At 49.9% G+C, this 19,576-nt stretch overlaps 1 protein-coding gene across 1 annotated transcript; it reads right to left on the bottom strand.

The window, feature by feature from the left end:
* Positions 1-442: 442 nt before the first annotated feature.
* On the bottom strand, positions 443-18,837 carry ING5 (inhibitor of growth family member 5). The gene is made up of 8 exons (XM_079782615.1): positions 18,782-18,837; positions 16,266-16,337; positions 14,034-14,200; positions 12,171-12,282; positions 11,915-12,008; positions 6,218-6,353; positions 5,902-5,963; positions 443-3,768 (listed from the first exon to the last, which is right to left on the bottom strand). The coding sequence occupies exons 1-8, from the start codon at positions 18,816-18,818 to the stop codon at positions 3,726-3,728; spliced, it is 723 nt and encodes a 240-aa protein (XP_079638741.1). The 5' UTR covers positions 18,819-18,837; the 3' UTR covers positions 443-3,725.
* Between the last annotated feature and the right edge of the window lie 739 nt (positions 18,838-19,576).

Genomic DNA, 19,576 nt, shown 5'->3' with positions numbered 1-19,576 from the left:
AAAGCACTTTTAAGTCTCCATACAGCAACTCATGGCACTCTCATCCACACACACATCTTTCTTGTAAGCCTGGGAACCAACTTCTGACGCTACAACACAGCCGAGGCCCAGAGCTGGTCAGTAACCAAGGTGAGGCCAGGGTCTTACTCGGGCCCATGGCCAGCAAACAGCTCTCCTCCAGTTCACCTCACTTTGTAACCTGTACTCCCACAGGTAAATCGGGGGTGTTGAGTATATCCCACTGCACCTCCCTGCAGGAATGTGTTTGCCTTTGCATCACTGTCTTGGCAGGGAGAGGGCAGGACAAGCCAGATACTTCTCCCTGGCCTTTCAAATTTCAACATAGGATACACTCACCACCTCTGGACACAACGCTGAAGTCTTATCATTTCCCAAAGTGATGCATTCTCTACTGTTTGTTCAAAAAAATACTTTATTTATTAAACAATATATCCATAATCTATAACATGATCAAAAAATACAGATATACATCTTTACATTATTTAATAAAAAGATTTACAATATTATCTTTCCTTTACAAAGGGAACATACGTAATAATTCCTTGAAAATAAAATGTAACATTCATGTTAAAGCTGCATCATCTTTTTGGATGAAATGTGGTAAAAGTGAACACCACAAAACACATACGAAGGAAGAAACTTCATAGGACTGTCTCCTGAATGAGAACATTTCTTAGACTTCCCACTTTAAATGCCTCTCAGCACAGGTAATGTCAACTAATCACTGTTCATTAAAAATGGAGGAAAACCTTAACTCAAGAATGCCCATGGGAAGTGTCCGAATCCTGTGACGGGGCAGGCCTTGGCTGTGGCATGTGGACAGTTATTGCTTGAAGCAGCCCCTACCAAGGGCTGCCAGGGACAGGGCAGGAGGCAAGTGCAGTGCGGCTCCCTGGAACAGCATTGACACACGGCTGGCCGGCATCCCCATGCATCTCACCACACACGGCTGTACACCCGGCTTCCAGGGCCCTGGCTAGTCCCAGTCTCATGTCCACCTGCCTGGGGCCCAGCCTGCACAGTGGGGACAGCCACTCAGGCCTCAGCCCAGCCAACAGCTCCACTAGCACAGCCAGCGATGCAGAGCTCAGCTTAAAAAACTGTTAGTGTAGATGTGTCCTGTTGGAAAACAAGGAGGTTTCTCAAATGCTAGCTGAAAACATAGCACTGAGAATAAGAAAGATGGTTTTGCTTCTCCTCTGAACAAGATACTTCTTCCCTTACCAGTAAACCCCAGCCCTGGAGGCCGCACCCTCACCTGCTGGGCCCAGCCCAGATCCTGCAACCTGAGGGATGGGGTTGGCTCCACAGCTGTCCTCAGGATCAGAGATGGGACCTGGCAGGCACAGTCAGGGTTCCAGCCTGAATCACCCCCAGGATGAGGGCAGCCAAGCTGTGGGGAGCAAATCACTGTGGTGCTCCAGCTGTCCAGGGCCAGAGCCAGCCAGGTGGCCTGACCTTCTCTCTCAACCAGAAAGACACCCTTTCGTCTTTCTGACTCCGACGGTATTAATGGTCAGGAATGGCGTTCAGGCATTCTCCAAACATCCCAGAGGACCTTCCTATCATGCTCATGATTTCCATTTTTTTCAAAGCTGTCTGCATATTATTTGGGTAATATTATTGTAACTGGCAAAAGTAAACATTAGAAACAGATAAGCACAGAAACTTACAAAAAGTCGACACATGGGGTGCTGCACAGTGACAAGCAGAATGACAACACTGAACTTTAAACAAAAGCTTAAGACAGAAGTTGGTCTCATTCTCAGGAAATGAGCATGGCCTCAGGAAACCAGGTGACAATTGAAACTAGCCAGCCATTAACCTGCATCCACAAACACACTGTGTTCCAGTGGCAAGTGAGTGTGTTCAAAGATGAAGTGCAAATATTAAATTCGCTTCCAAAGAATCATCACAAACTTAATGTACTTACCTATCCTCTCCACAAAAACTGGTAAAAGAATGAAGAAAAAAAATTTCCACAGCTGATTCCTCACAATCTTTAGACACCTGTAATGTAAAAACTAAGTTGCTAAATACAAGCGGGCCTTGTGTTCCAGTGCAGCTGAGTTACAGGTGCGCCCCCAACTTCTTCCTGAGCAGCAAGAAGACATCGGTCTGAGACAGTGCATCAGGCCTGGAACCCACCAGGGACAGGCTGTGGCAGCTGCTGACCCCTCCTCTAAACACCAGCACACAAGCTGAAGGGACCCCCGCCAGCAGTCATTTGGAAGCAAGTCCTGCTTCCTCGGGTGGCTCTAGAAAGGACAGCAGTCCGGACACGTTCCGTGCAGGGTAAGACCCACTAAGGGCCACAGATTCCAGCTGGACCCCAGCTGCCCTCTGATATCTGCTCCCAATTGCCAAATAGTAACTCATTTGCAGGGAGGGGCTGGTCTAGGACGCAGCTTCACCAGTTCCTCTGCCCCATGTCCTCTCTGTGGTGAAACTCGAGGCTAGGAGAGGATGTGGTACAGGAGGCCATTGGAAGGAAGCAGGTGGACCACTGCAGAGGACACTCCTCACAAAGAGAACGAGATTCTTCTGTAGCTGGGCATTTCACACCTTGATTCTATCTCTTGGATCTTCTTTTCTGGCAAAAGAAACCCTGACTTGTCTGAATCACGCGGGGTGGGTCTTGGAGAGTCCAGGGACGCTCCCGGAGGCCCCACTCTAGGTACCATCACAAGTGGATCTCAACATACCAAATGTACGCGATGTCCCCAACTAGTACCAAAGAGATGGTTTAAAACCAGTTTGGTGAATGCTGATTAAACAGAAAGTACATTCTAGTTTCCTAGCTTCATTCCAGAACTGCTATTGTGGCACAAGAAATTCACAAATCACATCACATAATTGTAGTCCTCTGGGAGACAAAGTGCTGACCCAGTGTGTAACAGAAGCAGGTTCAAAATCGGCTCTTGGTAGACTGGATTCACTTCACAAACAGACTTCATGCAATTACAATAATTTCATCTTCACAGTAAAAACATCCGGAATTCCCAGAGAAATGGAACATCTGCCAGTCTGTTACGCTGTTTCTCATTGGTGCTGGTCATGGTCACCTACGGCCCATCTGCCAATCCAGAGCGGTTTACTCCAGACAGTGAAACCTCAGGGAAGAACTGGCAGTCCAGACTAAAAGGCAGTGCACAGCCAAGCAGAGCTCCTTCTGGGAGGCGCAGCCCTTCCAGTGCAGCTGCCAGCTCCGAGCACACCTGAGTAGGGAGGGCGCCTTCCGGCAACGCCCACCAGACTACACACCCGTGCACTCAGCGTGGCCAATGTGCATAGAGTGGTGTGGGCTCTCAGGGGAAGCCCAGGAAACTGCAGACCACACAAGGCTCACACCTCTAGCTGCAAAGTGATGGCAGTATCTGCTCCGAGCTGGCACGTCCCACCATAGCCAGCACACCGCATGCACACACCCACGGAGTCACTCGGGCTCGTGGGACTGCTGTGCTCAGTGCTGGGTCTGTACAAAAAGTCATGAGAACAAAGTCACTGTGGCAAGATCCCTCCTCTGTGCAAACAGGGTATCAGGTGGGTTCTTGTTGGTTTTAGGAAATATCCAGAATTACAACTGGCCACTGAGTTATTAAATATCATTCAAAACAAGGTAGCTTTAAGATGAAGGTAAAATATTGCAACGTGAATAAAGGAGTGTATCAACTTGCTCTTCTGGCCTGGTGTCAGCCTCTTCCTTACTTCTTCTTCCTCCTCTCCTGGACGCACCGAGGACAGAACCTGTGATGAGAGAGACAGTGTTAGTTAGCCCTCTGCAGATTTCCGCCAGCACTCGGGAGGCCCAGACCCTGCCTCCTGGTGAAATAGCACCAGAACCAGAAGAGAGACCCACAAACACAGTGCACAGCTCTCCCACCAGGAAAAATCTCCTAAGCAAGTCGCTCTATCTAGCATGGCTGTTTTCAAATAGATAGATATAAATCAATCAGCAAAACTGCTTTCAGACATGAGCATTCCTCTTGACCAAAACAGAGACAACACCTGCTGTTGAGCTGGTGGCCTAGTGTGGGTGTAGGATGACGTGCACGCCGACCAGGCAGGCCACAGGCTCCGGCCCATCCTGCAGACTGTGGTCAGGTGACCCTGCGCAAGCAAGTTCCAGAGTCTCAGACACAGAGTGCTTTCTCAGTCACTCCTGGACCATGGCAGCACAAAGGGACACAAGGACAGTCCAAACTGCTGTCCACCTCAGCCCTCCTGAGCTCCCTACCAGAAGGCAGCTGATTACCGTGTAGCTGAGCTCACCCAGGCCAGGTCTACACTAGCGAATGGGCCCTGAGGAAGCCTCAGTCCCTGCTCTTGCCCCTGTCCCTGCCCTCTGGCCCCTGCCCTAGTCCTGCCTGCCCCCTGGCCCTACCCCGCCCTCTGGCCCCTTGCCCGGCCTGCCCCCTGACCCTACCCCTGCCCCTGGCCCCTGCCTGCCGACTGCCCATGCCCTGGCTGAGCCCTGAAGAAGCAGCGCCCAGCATCATGCTCACACACGGCACACACAGTACAAGCACGGCAATCAGCTCACATCTCACTGACCAAGAAGCCTGCACACTCGGTGATCTCTAAAAAGACCACAAAGACGTACAGCCAGCGTGGCTCAGAGGTTGAGCATTGACTTATGAACCAGGAAGTCCTGGTTCGATTCCTGGTCAGGACACAAGCCCGGGTTGTGGGCTCAATCCCCAGTAGGGGGCATGCAGGAGGCAGCCAATCAATGATTCTCTCTCATCACTGATGTTTCTCTCTCTCTCTCCCTCTCCCTTCCTCTCTGAAATCAATACAAATATATAAAAATAAAAAGACCCCAAAGAAATCAGGAGGAGGATAGCCGGGTTGGGTCCCCACCATGCCTCCGGGCTCTGCCTGTTCTCCCAGAGGCAAAACTGTTTTCTAAGGCCTGCTAGGAAACTTCCAGCAGGAGCTCCACAAACAACTCAAACACAACATGTCCAGAATCAAACTCTAATCAAACCCCTCCTGCCTCATGCCCCTCCCATCAGCTCAGGAGCTCCCCATCATCACAGGCCAAGCCTGCCCCATGGGTTGGCCTCCTCAAGCCCAAAGGGTCGCCCTGATCAGCCAGGGCCCTGACCACAGTCCCATCACATTCCCATCACCCACGCCAAAGGGCACTGTCAGGGCTGCTGCATCACTTCTCAGACTTGCTGGTGCGTCCCGGTGCCCAGGGAGCCCCTGCCAGGACAAGACTGCACAGGCTGAGACACAGCACCGCACCCGGCCCTGCTGTCATCCACTGAGGACCCAGAATAAGGCAGACTGTCCTCAGGGCATCTAGTCCCCGTCTACATACAGCAACTGTGTCACACACACACAAACAGGGAGGGTGACATCTCCACAGCTGCAGCCTAGAACACGCCTGCCTTTAGCACAACTAAACAAAGCCAGGTGTTTACTTAAATGGCATCATAGGGACAACTGATACCAGGATGAAGAACAGGAGGGGCTCAGTCCAGAGCATGTAAGTCCCTGACCAGGCACAGCGCCCGCCCACCTGGTCCCATTCGTTTAATACTGTGTTCCTCATCTTCTCTGAAAGCTTCCCCAGCAGAAAAGAACCCCTCATTTCTCATTTTTATTTAGAATTATCTCTACCTCAATCAAAAGAGTCAGAATGGCCATTATATAGAACAACAGAAATGTAGGTGTTCTGCAAATATAATAGAAGATGCCCCAGGTGAGGTGGGAGGCAAATGACCCTCATTGACTTGGCCAGGGTCACAGGACCAGTGTGTGACACAGCCAGATCCCCAAAGCCACGGGGGCCAGAGCAGGGAAGGTTACTAGGCCCAGCCACCCCCACCTCATTCTCGGGAAGGAGATAGAGCAGTGCCCCATACTGACCATTTTCCTTTGGGCTTCGTAGTCAGGTCTACACAGGCAAAGTGAAACCACTCGATCGGACACTGCAAGGCGGCAGGGGAGCGGGGGAGAGCTGCAGTGAGCACTTGGCTTGCTGTGTGCCAGACACAGAGAGTCTGCCACCTCCCCATCCCACCGTCCCCTCACCTCTCCCCATCCCAGCCCACCTGGTACAGGACCCTGCCCAGGGTCCCACGGGGCAGGGGGGCGGGGGGGAGGGATGCCGCAGTGTCCGGCTTCCCGTCTCAAGGCCCCGCATCTTGCGGCAAAACCCCACCACAGCATGCCCAACACTCACATCTGGATTGTCACAGCCAATCATTTCCCCGTAGGACACCTGGTGGCAGAGGCAGTAGGTGGGCTCGTTGGGGTCCACGGGCATGTCCAGCACATCAGAGGGATGCACAGACAGGATGGTGTCAGTGAACTCCGACCTGCAGGGACACAACAGTGTTGAGCAGCAGTTAGATGGGACCACATTGCCCCTGTGGTACCTGACTGGTAGTGGGGGCAAAGGCACATTCACCTTCCGGCTTCGGGGTCCAGCCCACTTGGGCACATGAAGCCATCCTGCCTCAGTCCCTCCACCTGGATAGGACCTGCTCCCAGGACTCACCCCCACCCCAGGTCGACCCTCTTGCGCCTCCAAGGGGCCTCTCCTCCCCACCCAGGGCAGGCACCCTGCGGGGTCCCACCCAGACAGGTCCGGCAGTCTGAGCAGGCCTGCCCCCACCAGCTCTCTTCACCCCTCCCATGACAATGGCTTGTGAGTTCCCACTCACATCCCCATGTATCTTCTTCACCCCAAAACCCATGAAGCCCACTAGCTCCCCTCACCCTCCAAGGTCTAAATCTCAGGAGTCCCCCTCTGCCCACCCATCAGCAGGAATGCCTCTGACCACAGCCACCCTCCCCACTCACCTGGGAAGCAGGCCTGTTGCCATCCCCCCTCAGTTCCCCTCAGGATCTCTAACCCATGGCCCAGCCAGGATCCCGCCGTGCCCACACCTCCCTCCAACCCCACAGCTCTGCAGCGGGGTGGTGGGACAGACCTGTTACAGGGAAGGGACTAGAGCATTTACTCTTAATGTGTTTCAGTATTTTTTAAATAAAACTGCAAGCTGCAGGTTACACAGACAGTATATTCCCATCAGTACAGAGGCCTGCCCCCAGATAGAGAACACATATGTTCACTGAACACACACGTGCTATGTACACTAATTCACAGGGCAACAGGGCAGAGGGGAAGCTGAGCAAGTGGCAGGCCAGGACAACTGACATCATGACGTGGGTGACATGAGAAGTCTGCTTCCCAAAGAGAACCCCTCCTTACCGGTTCCGGTCTAGGAAGGTTTTGTGCCTTTGTGGTCACATACCAAGCTCCATAATGCCCCCAGCGTGCCACATGACGCCCCATATGTACTGCCCACCCCCCAGCATGAGTGCCGCCCATGCAGGCTCCAGGCACATCTGAGTCTCCTCCCTCTGCTCCGTCTCTGGGAATAGACAGGATTTTTTCTTTAGATCTGAAAATCATAAATGTCACAAGAACCTGCCCCATCCATGTGCTTTAACACTACTTCAGGCAACAGTCACAGCAGTCCTCAGGCTACGACACTGGCTCCTTGCTGCACTGAAACCTAGGTTGTCACCACGGCCCATGACACTGTCTCACCCACCTGCTGGCTCTGTCCTGTCTCCCAGGTGCTCACCCTGAATAACCACACATACTCGGCACACTCTCGCTCTGTGGCACTCTCCACACTTCTGCAGACTATGTTTCAGCTGCCCCCTGAGCCTCGCCTGTCACTCTGTGTTCAAGGGCACAGGCCAGATGTGGGTGGCAGCAAGAGAAGCTGGAGGGACTTAGGGCACCACCTGACAAGGTCACCACCTCGCCAGCAATCAGGCCTGGGGATTGGTCCTGAGCCACCTCCTCTCCAATCTCAACAGAGGGGACTCCAGGGTGGAGGGGGCTCCAGGGTGGTGGGCACTCATGCTACCCCTGGAGGGAAGCACACAGGAAGTTGCCAAGCCTGTCCTTCGAGCAGGCCAGGCGACCCCACTGCCTGAGGTGCTCACTCTGGCCTGACTGGACACCAGAGCTGTCCTCCAAGCTAATTCCCGTGGACATAGGGGACATCCCTCCCAGGCAGAGACAGGGGCCCCTCCCAAACACTGCAAGTAGCCCTCCAGCAGGGGCGGCTGCTCATCCAAGCTTTGGGATGTGGGGGCTACAGGAGGAACTGTCCCCAGTCCACACACAGCTCCTGCCTTGCCAGAAGACAGCATGGCCAGGCAAGGAAACAGCCTAGCCAGTATGGCTCAGTGGTTGAGCATCAACCCAGAGGTCATGATTCGATTGCCTGCCAGGGCACATGCCCGGGTTGCGGGCTTGATACCCAATGTGGGGTGTGCAGGAGGCAGCCAATCGATGGTTCCCTCTCATCACTGATGTTTCTATCTCTCTCTTCCTCTCCCCTCCTCTCTGAAATCAATAAAGATATATATTTTTAAAAAATAACTAAATAAATTAAAAAAGAAACAAATAGAACTTCTTGAGAAGAAATATATTAAATGAATGATTTACTAAAGGAGGCTAAAATTCAATTAGACACCAAGGGAAAAGAACTTGAAGACAAAGAAATAGAAATTATCTAAACTGAACACAGATAAGAAATTAAGCAGAGCCTCTATGATCTGTGGGAAAATGTCAAGCTAAATAACAAACATGTAATTGGAGTCCCCTAAAAAGGACACTTATGGCGTACAATGGGCTAAAATCTATTTAAGATAATCAATGCTTTGACCTGAAATAATAACACTAATATATTGTGAGGCTTGTCACATGTAGAAGTAAAAATTCTGACAATAACACCAAAAACAGGAGTAGGAAGGAAGCATATGTGTGTAGGTCCTTATAGTAAACAGATCATCTGAACAATCTAAATATTGCACAAAAAGGCGGAGATTATCAGATTAGATGAAAATGCAAGGCGCAACTACTTGCTGCCTTCAAGAAACCCACTCTAAATACAAAAACGTACACATGTTGGAAGTAAAAGAATGAAAAAGGAAACATACACCATCAAAAATTCACCATCAGACAGTGGGAAGGGCTGTAGTAATATCAGACAGAGCAGACTTCAAAACAAAGAACATTACAAGTAATAAAAAAGTAAATTTCATAATGATAAAGAAGTCAATTACTTTTTTTTAAAACTAAATGCTCATGTAGAACCAAATAACAGAGCTTCAAAATACATGAAGCAAAAACTGACAGACCAGAAAGGAGAAACAGATAAATCCATAATTAGAGTTGGAGATTTCAACAATCCTCTTTCAATAGTTCATAAACTAAACAGGACACCAGTAAGAATATAGAAGACTTGAACAACACTATTAACCTAGCCATTGAATTCACATTTACAGAACACTCCACCCAACGACAGTAAAATACATATTATTTTCAGTGGATATGGAACGTTTAGCAAGACAAACCATAACCCATAACACAAGTCTTAATCAATTGTAGAAGATTTCAATTACAGAAATGTTCTCTGATCATAACAAAAATAGAAATTGAAATCAGAAAGTTACATGGAAAACCCCAAATTACTTGGAAACTGAGAAACCTATTCATACATAAGCTATGGGTCAAAGAAAAACCACCAAGGAAAATTTTAAATATTTTGAATGGAATTTAAAAATATATATATCAAAATTTGTGAGATGTAGCTAAAACCGAAATTAGAAGAAAACTTACAACTTTAAATACTTGTTAGAAAAGGAAGATATGAAAATCAAAGATCTATGCTACTTCTATCTTAAAAAGCTAGAGAAAGAAAAGCAAAGCCCGGGCCGGTTTGGCTCAGTGTTGGCCTGCGGACCAAAGGGTCCCAGGTTCGATTCTGGTCAGGGGCACGTGCCTGGGTTGCGGGCTCAGTCCAATGTGCAGGAGGCAGCAAATCAATGGTTCCCTCTCATCACTGATGTTTCTATCTCTCTCTCTTCCTCTCTGAAATCAATAAAAAAATATATATATTTTTTAAAAGCAAAGTAAATCTAAGTAGCTTAGTAGGAAGGAAATAATAAGAGCAGAAATAAATGCAATAGAAAACAGAGGGGTGCCATGGCCAGTGTTGCTCAGCGGTTTGAGTATCGGCCGGCACACTGAAGGGTCTCAGGTTCAATTCCTGGTCAAGGGCACGTACCTGGGTTGCAGGTTTAATCCCCAGCCCCACAGTCAGGGAGCATGCAGGAGGCAACCAATCGATGTGCCACTCTCACATCAATGTTTCTCTCTCTCTCTCTGTCCCGCTCCCTCCCTTCTACTCTCTCTAAATACAAAAGAAGACAGGAGGCGGGGGGGGGGGGGGGGGGGGGGGCGGGGTGGATATCAATGAAACCAAAAGCTAGTTCTCAATGAAGACAAAATGAGAGAAGACATAAATTACCAATGTCAGGTCTGAAAGAGCAATCTTCTGTACAAATCCTACAACATTAGAAGAATCACATAATATTATAAACAACCTGATGTCAATAAGTCAGACAACTTACAAGAAACTACAAATCTTTGTAGACACATTACCAAAACTGACTCAAAAAGATACAAAAAGCCCAAATAATTCCATAATTTAGAAAAAATATCAAACCATATACTTAAAATGAGAACATCTTACTGTATGTAAATCTTCTATAATAATAAAAGCATGCCCTAGCTGGTTTGGCTCAGTGGATAGAGCATCAGCCTGCGGACTGAAGGGTCCCGGGTTCGATTCCAGTCAAGGGCACATGCCTGGTTGTGGGCTCCATCCCCAGTGGGAGGCGTGCAGAAGGCAGCCGATCAATGATTCTCTCATCATTGATGTTTCTATCCCTCTCTCCCTATCCCTTCCTCTCTGAAATCAATAAAAAAATATATTTTTAAATAATAATAATAAAAGCATAATATGCAAATCAACCGAACAGCCAAACAGCGGAACGACCATCTGGTCTGGACGAAGCCGGGGCTGCAGCCGTGGGATCGAGGCAGCCGCTGAGGCTGCAAAGGCCTACTCTCATGTATCGGGCCTCTAGTTCCTTAATAAAGTCCATCTCAAAGTTTAATGTCCAGGAGTGTACTCATGGGGGAAAAAACTAGAAAGAACAAGTAGGGCATATACTATATATACTGTATATGTGGGTCATGTTGGTTTGGGCAGAGTGAGGAGGTTATGGTTCTGACAAGCATGTCAAAGGACACGTCTCTCACAGCAACTCATCACACTATGTTTGTTCTGTGTCATGTTCTGCATCCCTGTAGTGCTTTACAATACAAAGGCTGGCATCTGGGTGTTTTTAAAAGATGAAAGTTTGAACACCAGGATTAATAACCAAAAATTTTCCTTTTTCTGTCAAGATCTAACTCTTCAGACCTCTCCCCATAACTGTCAGAATCATCTCCACAGAAGCCAGCTGGCATTTTACCATATTGTCTTTAGTCTAAATATTTCTGAGAAGCAACACTACAGTACAGGGGAGGGCGTCAGGTGGCAGGCTTTACATGAAACATCTTCAAGGTCGAGTTAAATGGCATGTGTGCTTAATAAATGCAATCACACAATAAGGAATATATACAAAATATATTTATATATAAAATGATCAACTGAGACATAGGCAGCTACTAAACAGCGGCTTAGCCCGAATACACACTGTTACGTCACTCGAGAGGCAGGCATACGCTCAGAGAAGGGGCTGTGGAACCAGCCTGATGCTCTTGCACATGGGCCACCAGGCAGGGGCAGGCGCACTCCCTGGAATCACTGCCCACCACGCTGCTCACCTCGGCTGCTTAAGGGACTGACAGACTGACACACGAAAAGTCCACAGAACTAACTATGGCCATGCTGGGCGTGGTAAGCACTTCCTCAAGGGTGGCTGTCACTGGTGTTTAGATCTAGCAAATACTAATGGTGTTCCTTGGGGGAAAATAGAAAAGAAAAAGGCCTCTCACCCTCCTTTATGCTTCTTTTTCTTTGGAGTGTCTTCTTCTGAGGTCCTTCTGCCTCGCCCCCGGGAACTTCTCTTTTCTTTCTGGCTTCGACCTTCTGAAAGACAATGAAGACTCAATTACTGTCACAGAATTCACTAAAGCAGGACAAGGTTTACCCAAATATGGTATTTACTGACAGGTTCCTAACATATTTATCAGACAATTCTTCAAAACTCCAGTTAAAAGTAACAAAATAAAGAAAAATGGACAGACTTGCTTTTTAACCCTCGTCCTCCAGAGCTCTCAAAGTCGCTACCCTCCAGCTTGTCTTTCAGGTCTGCTTCAAAGCGCGCCAGGTCTGCATCGAGCCTCCGAATGTGTTTATCCACCTGCACAGGAGATCAAGTCACATTTAACATGAAAGCAAACAGCCTGGAGTCACAGCCCAGCACCAGCCAACCACTCCATGCTATCTAAGCCTCTACCTGAGCCTTCCATTAACAAAGTTCTGCTAAAGTGAGGCCACCGTGTCAAAGTGTACAAGACGGTCCTTTTTGACACCTCAACCATATAAATCCTGCTCAGGAAATACCATGAGTCGGCAATATGAGACAGAGAGCTGTGAAACACAATGGACTAGGGTTGAGGATGTTTGAGATCGAGTCCTAACTTAAAAACCTGAAGAACATATAGGTTCTTAAACAGAGTAACAACAACAAAAAAAAAGGAAAATAAAATTCCTCCAGTGCTTTGGCTATGGATGAGCTGGAAGGAAGGGAGAGAAGGCACTGCAATCAGGGCAGCGAGAGGAGCCGAGCCTGTTCCCATCCTGAAGTCACAGCCCACCAGGGAGAGTGACAGCACCTTCCACATGTGGAAATGAATTACAATCTTCGTTTTGCCTCATAGTAAAAATCTGAGTCAATGACAATTGACCAAAGCCAATATTTCAGAAAGCAGACTGCATACTCCAAAGATGTAGTACTTGGGGCATCAAAATCCCAAATACAAGCATTAAGGTCTCCTTCTAGACAGTGATTCTCAACCTTTCTAATGCCGCGACCCTTTAATACAGTTCCTCGTGTTGTGGTAACCTCCAACAATAAAATTATTTTCGTTGCTACTTCATAACTGTAATTTTGCTACTGTTAATGAATCGTAATGTAAATATCTGTGTTTTCCGATGGTCTTAGGCGACCCTGCTAGCAGTTCTCAACCTGTCAGGCCTGAGACCATCGGAAAACACAGATATTTACATTACAATTCACTAACAGTAGCAAAATTACAGTTATGAAGTAGCAACGAAAATAATTTTATGGTTGGGGGTCACCACAACATGAGGAACTGTATTAAAGGGTCGCAGCATTAGAAAGGTTGAGAACCACTGCTCTAGATTATTCTTTCTCAAACACAAGTTACTTCAGATTTTTAAGAAATCACTGTTGCTTGATTGGGGAGATGGGGAAGGGCGTTCGTCAGGTGACGGCCTGCAGGGATGACAGAGATCTGCCACACGACATGTGCCTCATGGAACAAGGACTCCAGGCCACCACGTGAGCTCTGAGTGAAGCTTACTTGAGAGGAAACAGGACACAAATTCTAGGAGTTTTCCTAAAGATGACCAAAAAATTGATTAAGCCCTAACTGGTTTGGCTCAGTGGATAGAGCGTTGGCCTGCGGACTGAAGGGTCCCAGGTTCAATTCCAGTCAAGGGCATGTACCTTGGTTGTGGGCACATCCCCAGTAGGGGGTGTGCAGGAGGCAGCTGATCAATGTTTCTCTCTCATCAATGTTTCTAACTCTCTATCCCTCTCCCTTCCTCTCTGTAAAAAAATCAATAAAATATATATTTTTTAAAATAAGCAAACATGACTTCCTTGTGGAAAAAAAAAATTTGATTAAAAATCTATATATAACAATGGACTGTTTCCCCAGCTAAATAAATAAGCAAAAGAGCAGAGAAAACAAGACGCAGTCACAGTCTGGGGTGAATGACACCCCCATTTGTACTCCTCTGGAAGCATCACTCTGCCAGAGTCTGAACTGTCCCCAGCCCCCAGCCGTCCCTGCCCTTGGGATCCCTGAGCAGCTCATCCCCACCCCCCTACCCCCAGCCCCCACCCCACCGCCCGACTCTCACCATCTCGTAGGTTTGCATGGCCAGCTGCACCTTGTCATCACTATACTCCTTGCACTTGTTGTAGGCGCTCTGGATCTTCTGCAGGTGCTCTACCCGCTGCTCTGGGGACAGAGTCTTCACTGTGGAGATGTACTCCGCGGCCAGGATGTCAATCTCCGCTTTCTTATCTGATAGAGAAATGGCTGAAAGCTAGTCCCTGCATGAGATGCCAGAACAGGCTCACCAGACTGGCAACAAATGAAGCCTGACAACATCAAGTGTCGGCAAGTGACTGACAAGCACCCCGAAGTACTGTAAGTGGGGACACGAGGGCACAGCACTCCACAGGCAACGTGTCTACAGGCAGTGTGTCTACAGACAGCATGGCACCTCGGAGCTAGACAGAGGCTCTGGCCAGGGCAAGGTGCCCAGGACAGTTCTGCATACCACTGCTGTCCCAGGAGCATGCATCATGCCTGCTCAGACTCGTAAAAGTCCCTATCGGAACAATGAAGTGTGTGCTCACCTTACCTAAGACCTGGCATACTACTCTTAGGTACCCACCCTAAAGATTTAGATGCCAGGATACACATGGGAAAACATCCATAACTTCAGGAAACAAGAAACAACCCAAATGTCCAGTCCTCACTCAACAGACAAATAGCTCTGCTCCAGCAACAAAATGAACCAGCTGCTGGTTCACAGAACACCACCTATTAATCCACAAAAGGTGACCATGAGCAAGAAAAGGGACAAAGGACACGCTGTGTGGCTCATAAACATCCAGGTGGGACAGACACAACTCTTCACTCCAGTTTAGAGGTGGGAAAACACCTGTTGCAGGTGGGATTCAGGGTGGTGGCCCCAGAGGGGGGGGGTCACACAGGTCCCCAAGAGCCAGAAGCTCCACCTTACCTGGGGACAGTTTCACCGGGTAATACGTTATAAATGTTTATGCTTATTTCTGAATGCAAATCTGTATTTCATAATAAAAGAAGTCTCTGTATTTGCTAGTCAGGCTGCTGTATCTTAGTGAAAAATCGCAGCTACTCCAATAAGAAAATTAAATGGTAATATGAAAACCACTGACACCTAAGCTCATCAACACAAAATATAAAGCCTCAGGGCTAAGGTCAACCCAAAACTTCTAAACAGGACAAGAAAAAGATGGCATGTATAAAGGACGAGGGATCCAAATGGCCTCCGATTTCTCCAAAGCAACATGGAAGCCAAGAACCAGTCAGCAATGCCTATCACATCCTGGGGAATGACTATCAATCTGAAATGCTACCCCCAAATTACTAAGTGACTAGAGGCCAGAACAAACACGCTTTCAGAGACGCAACGTTAGAAGACATTTACCTTCCTAGGTACCCTTTTTCAGGAGGCTATCGGGGGGAAAAGCTCCTCCGAAATGAGGGCAAATCAAGAAAAAGGGTGTTTATAAAAAGAAAAAGGATGCTTATGACCCAGGAAATGGAGTCCCAACTGAAGAGGAGCAAAGGGAGAGCCCAAGAAAACCCAGCACCTGCATGTGCAGCAGGCCCGGAAACCACCAGCTCGGACGGACCTGCAGGACCTGGTCTGGAGAGGTCTCCAGGCAGAGCAGGTAGAGCCAGCAGAGAACCCTGTGCAGCAGACACACTGAAAACGCAGTGGAAATGTGGAAAACACAGCCAACAAACAAAGCAATTAGAAACTCCAAGAAAAACTACTATTCAAAAAATGTAGCCCGGCCGGTGTGGCTCAGTGGTTGAGCATCGACCTATGAACCAGGAGGTCATGGTTCGTTTCCTGGTCAGAGCACATGTGTGGTTTTCATGCTCAGTCCCCAGTGGGGAGCATGCAGGAGGCAGCCAATCAATGATTCTCTCTCGTCATTGATGTTTCTATCTCTCTCTCCCTCTCCCTTCCTCTCTGAAATAAATAAAAATATATTTTTAAAAGAAGTATTAGCTAACCTTTTAAACTATGCATACACAGTTTGAAATTAGAAAGTCTTTTAAAAGAAAGAAAAGGTAACAGATATTTTGACGGTATGGAAAGGATGATCCTTATAGATCTGATTTGAAGAAGTGTAAGAATCCAAGGAACTAAGTTTGGTTTAAAGTATCAGCAACTCTCTCTAGACACCATCCGAAGCCATAGCCTAGGGCTAGGCCACACAGCCCCACTTGCAAAGGCTGGTCACCCAGTACCACCCCAGGATCCTGGTGCCTCCTCTCCCTAGATGTACTGAAGGCCTGAGCCCACCTTCTGTCCTCTGGTCCAGCTCACGCATCAGCTGGAAGTTCCTCTGAAGTTCACAAGGAAGGTTCTCGATACCTGAAACACAAGGACATGGACTTCTCAGGAGAGGCACACAAATCTACCTGCTGAGCTTTAACCCTGAAGTCGACAGATAATAAGCCCACTTTGTCTTCTCTTTCTGCTAGGGTTTGAAGAGGACAAGGATTAAGATACCCTCTTTTAGTGGCATGTGAGTACCAAACACTGATACAAGGCTGACACTTCCGAAGTTGCCAAATGCTGGAGAAGCCACAGGTGAACTTAGAAACAAGTTGCGAGCAGAGGCAGGAAAGATGGCCTCTTGACTCCTACCCCAGACCCTCCAGTCTAGATTACCCCACCACAGCCACCCAGTCCAATCCTGGGGTCCTCTTTGATCTTTCCCCACCTTACTCTGAAATCTGCACGGGTAGTGCAAACCAGCACTGCTGGTAGAACTTTATCGAAGGATGAAAGCGTTCTCTAAGCTGTCCAAAAATGTGGGCACTGGCCACACTGGGCTACTGAGCATGTGAAATGGGCGAGTACCCACTGAGGGACTGAACTTCTAATTCACTCAAGTTTATTCACTTAAGGTTAAACAGGACATGCTGAACCTCACAGGTGGAGGATCCCATGCAATGCTGCTAACCTGTTTGTGCTGCCATCCTCATAGTTCAGGCCAACGTCCCCACACACCTGCACAGCCACAACAGGCCCTGACTGGACTCCTGTGTCCAGTCTTGGCCACCCTCCACTCTCCCCATGTGCCAGCGATCATTTCAAGAGCTCAATCTAATCTTTAGAAGCTGCTGCTTAAAGCCCCTGTGCTCCTCAGCTCCCCAGAGAGCCATGAAAACTCCCCACACAGCCTCAGGGCTCACCATGCCCTCCCCAGACATCCCTGCTCAGCAGGATTCTGCAGGACAGGCCACTCCCTGCTCTCGAGACTTATGGGGCTCCTTCGTGGCCTTTAATTTTCTATAAACTTTAAAAATAATCTGTCTTCCCATGTGATAGTAAGTTCCAGGAAAATGGGGATCATGTCTGCTTTCCTGGAACACAGGACATGCTCAAGAAGCAAGCAGGTGCCCTAGCCAGTTTGGATCAGTGGATAGAGTGTCTGCCTTCGGACTGAAGGGTCCCAGGTTCAATTCCAGTCAAGAGCACATACCTTGGTTGCAGGCTCAATCCCCAGCCCTGGTTGGGGCACGTGTGGGAGGCAACCAATCAATGTGTCTCTCACATCGATGTTTCTCTCTCTATGTCTCTCCCTCTCCCTTCCACTCTCTCTAAAAATCAATGGAAAAAAATATCCTCAGATGAGGATTAACAAAACAAAAAAAGAAGCAGGTGCCTCCTTTCCCAGCCTTCATGTTCAGGTTCCTCAGACCCTCCCATAGGGGCCACTGGGCAGGTGGTGGGACAGAAAGGGCAAGCCCCAGTGCTCCCAAGCAGGCACCTGAGTGCAGATCTCTCTAGTGACAATGAAGGGAGGGCTCCCCTCCAGTGCTCTCCCACCTGACCTGTGCTTAGGATGGGCCAGGAGAGCAGAACAAATGACCAAGATTGGGTAACCCCTTCTTGGGGAGAGCTGATCCCCACTGTCTCCTTCAGAGCAGGGGCTCACTCCTACTCAGCAACTCCTGGGGCGCCCAGGCCGGGGTGACCATGAATATCCCCAGTGCAGCAAGGTGCCCCATGCCCCAGCCAGAGCCAGACCCTCCCAAAATGTGTGTGACCTTGAAAAGCTACTCAGCCTCCGTGAAATGCGGGAATAACCATCTGGTCAGGAGGGTCCACCCTGAGCTACAGATAGACAGAAGGATGCCTGCTGGAGGAGCCTCATGGACGTCAGTCCTGCACACATCATCAGTCCCGTAAGTACCCCCGCGAAAAGGCAGGCATCCTGGGAGACCCTCCAGGCCAGCATCGCCTCCCCATCTTCCAGATGCACAAGCTGAGGCTCGGTGCCCGGAAGCGACTCCGTGGACCCCAGGCCCGGAGCCCCCCAGGCCCGGGTCAGCATTCAAGGGGGCTGGGGCTCACCACCATCTTGGGGCCTGAGTGGTGGGAGGCAGGCCCAAATCAAGTAAGGGCAAGGCCTGAGACCAAGACAAGACTGTGGAGGGCGGGGCCTACTCGGGGAGGCTAGAACTTGACTGGGCGTGGTTTTATATGGGGCGTGGCCTGTTGGTGAGGGCGTGGCCTATCAGGAGAGCCGGGCCCAGCTGAGGGGTGGAACCGCGCACTGGCCCCGCCCCGCCGTGACGCACCTAGAAATTGGCGCGGCAGTGTCGGTGGACCCGGCACCGCACCCCCCGCGCGCTTCCCACCCTTGTACCCGCCCGATCCGCGTCCGCCTCCGCCGCCCCTGGGCCGTCCCACAGCCCCCACGAACCCGGGATCCGCACGCGGCTCTTTGCGTGCGGGGGAAAATGGCGGAGAGGGCCCCGCACGGGCGACGGCCCGGGGGACACGCGGGTGGGGGGAGCGCTTACTGTCCAGGTAGTGCTCCAAGTACATGGCAGTCGCCATCTTCGTCCGCGGCCGCGCTCTGGGTCTGCGCAGGCGGGCGGAGCCGCGAGAAGTAGAGGGCGGGGCCGGCACGTTCACTATTAATGAGCTGCGCGTGAGGATTGGTCAGCAGGCGGGGCGGCCACCGGCGGGATCCGCCCCCTGGCTTCCGGCCGCAGGGGTGCGTGCAGCACCTCGGGGGAAGCGAGGTCGGGGGCCGAGGGCGTTCCCTGTGGCAGCGTTGAGGGACGGGAGGTTCCTAATCCCCTTTTGGCCTGGTCTTCCTTTTGGCAGGGTCAGGTCTGGCGGAAGCCTGGGAGGAGTGAAGGACGTGGTCCAGCGGTCGAGAGGGTCCCCTGGAGTGCACCGGATGCGCGCAGAAAAACTGGGGGTCACGGGGTCAGCACGTGTCGCTAGGGGTCAGGAAAACGCTGGGCCCAGCGCTAGCCGCCCCGAGGCCCCTCACGGGGGTGCAGGGAAGGGGCTCTGCGCGACCCCCGCGTGCGGGAGGGACCACTGGTTTCTGGATGGAAGGATCCAGGACCCGGAACCGCACACCCCCTTCCTCCTCCCTTGGGGTTCAGGTAGCCCTGACCAATGAGTTTTCTTATTGAAAATGCATATATAACACCAGCCCCCGCCCAGCGGTGTGGCTCAGTTGGTTGAATATCCTCCCATGCACTAAGAGATCACCAGTTGATTCCACCTCAGGGCACTTGCCTGGGTGTAGGGCTCATCCCCAGGGGGGGCCCTATAGGAGACAGCCCATTGATTTTTCT

The sequence above is a fragment of the Cnephaeus nilssonii genome (assembly GCF_951640355.1).
Source record: "Cnephaeus nilssonii genome assembly, chromosome: 10".
Classification (NCBI taxonomy): Eukaryota; Metazoa; Chordata; class Mammalia; order Chiroptera; family Vespertilionidae; genus Cnephaeus; species Cnephaeus nilssonii.
The sequence above is the reverse complement of the archived record's forward strand: the minus strand, read 5'-3'. Positions and strand labels throughout refer to the sequence as shown.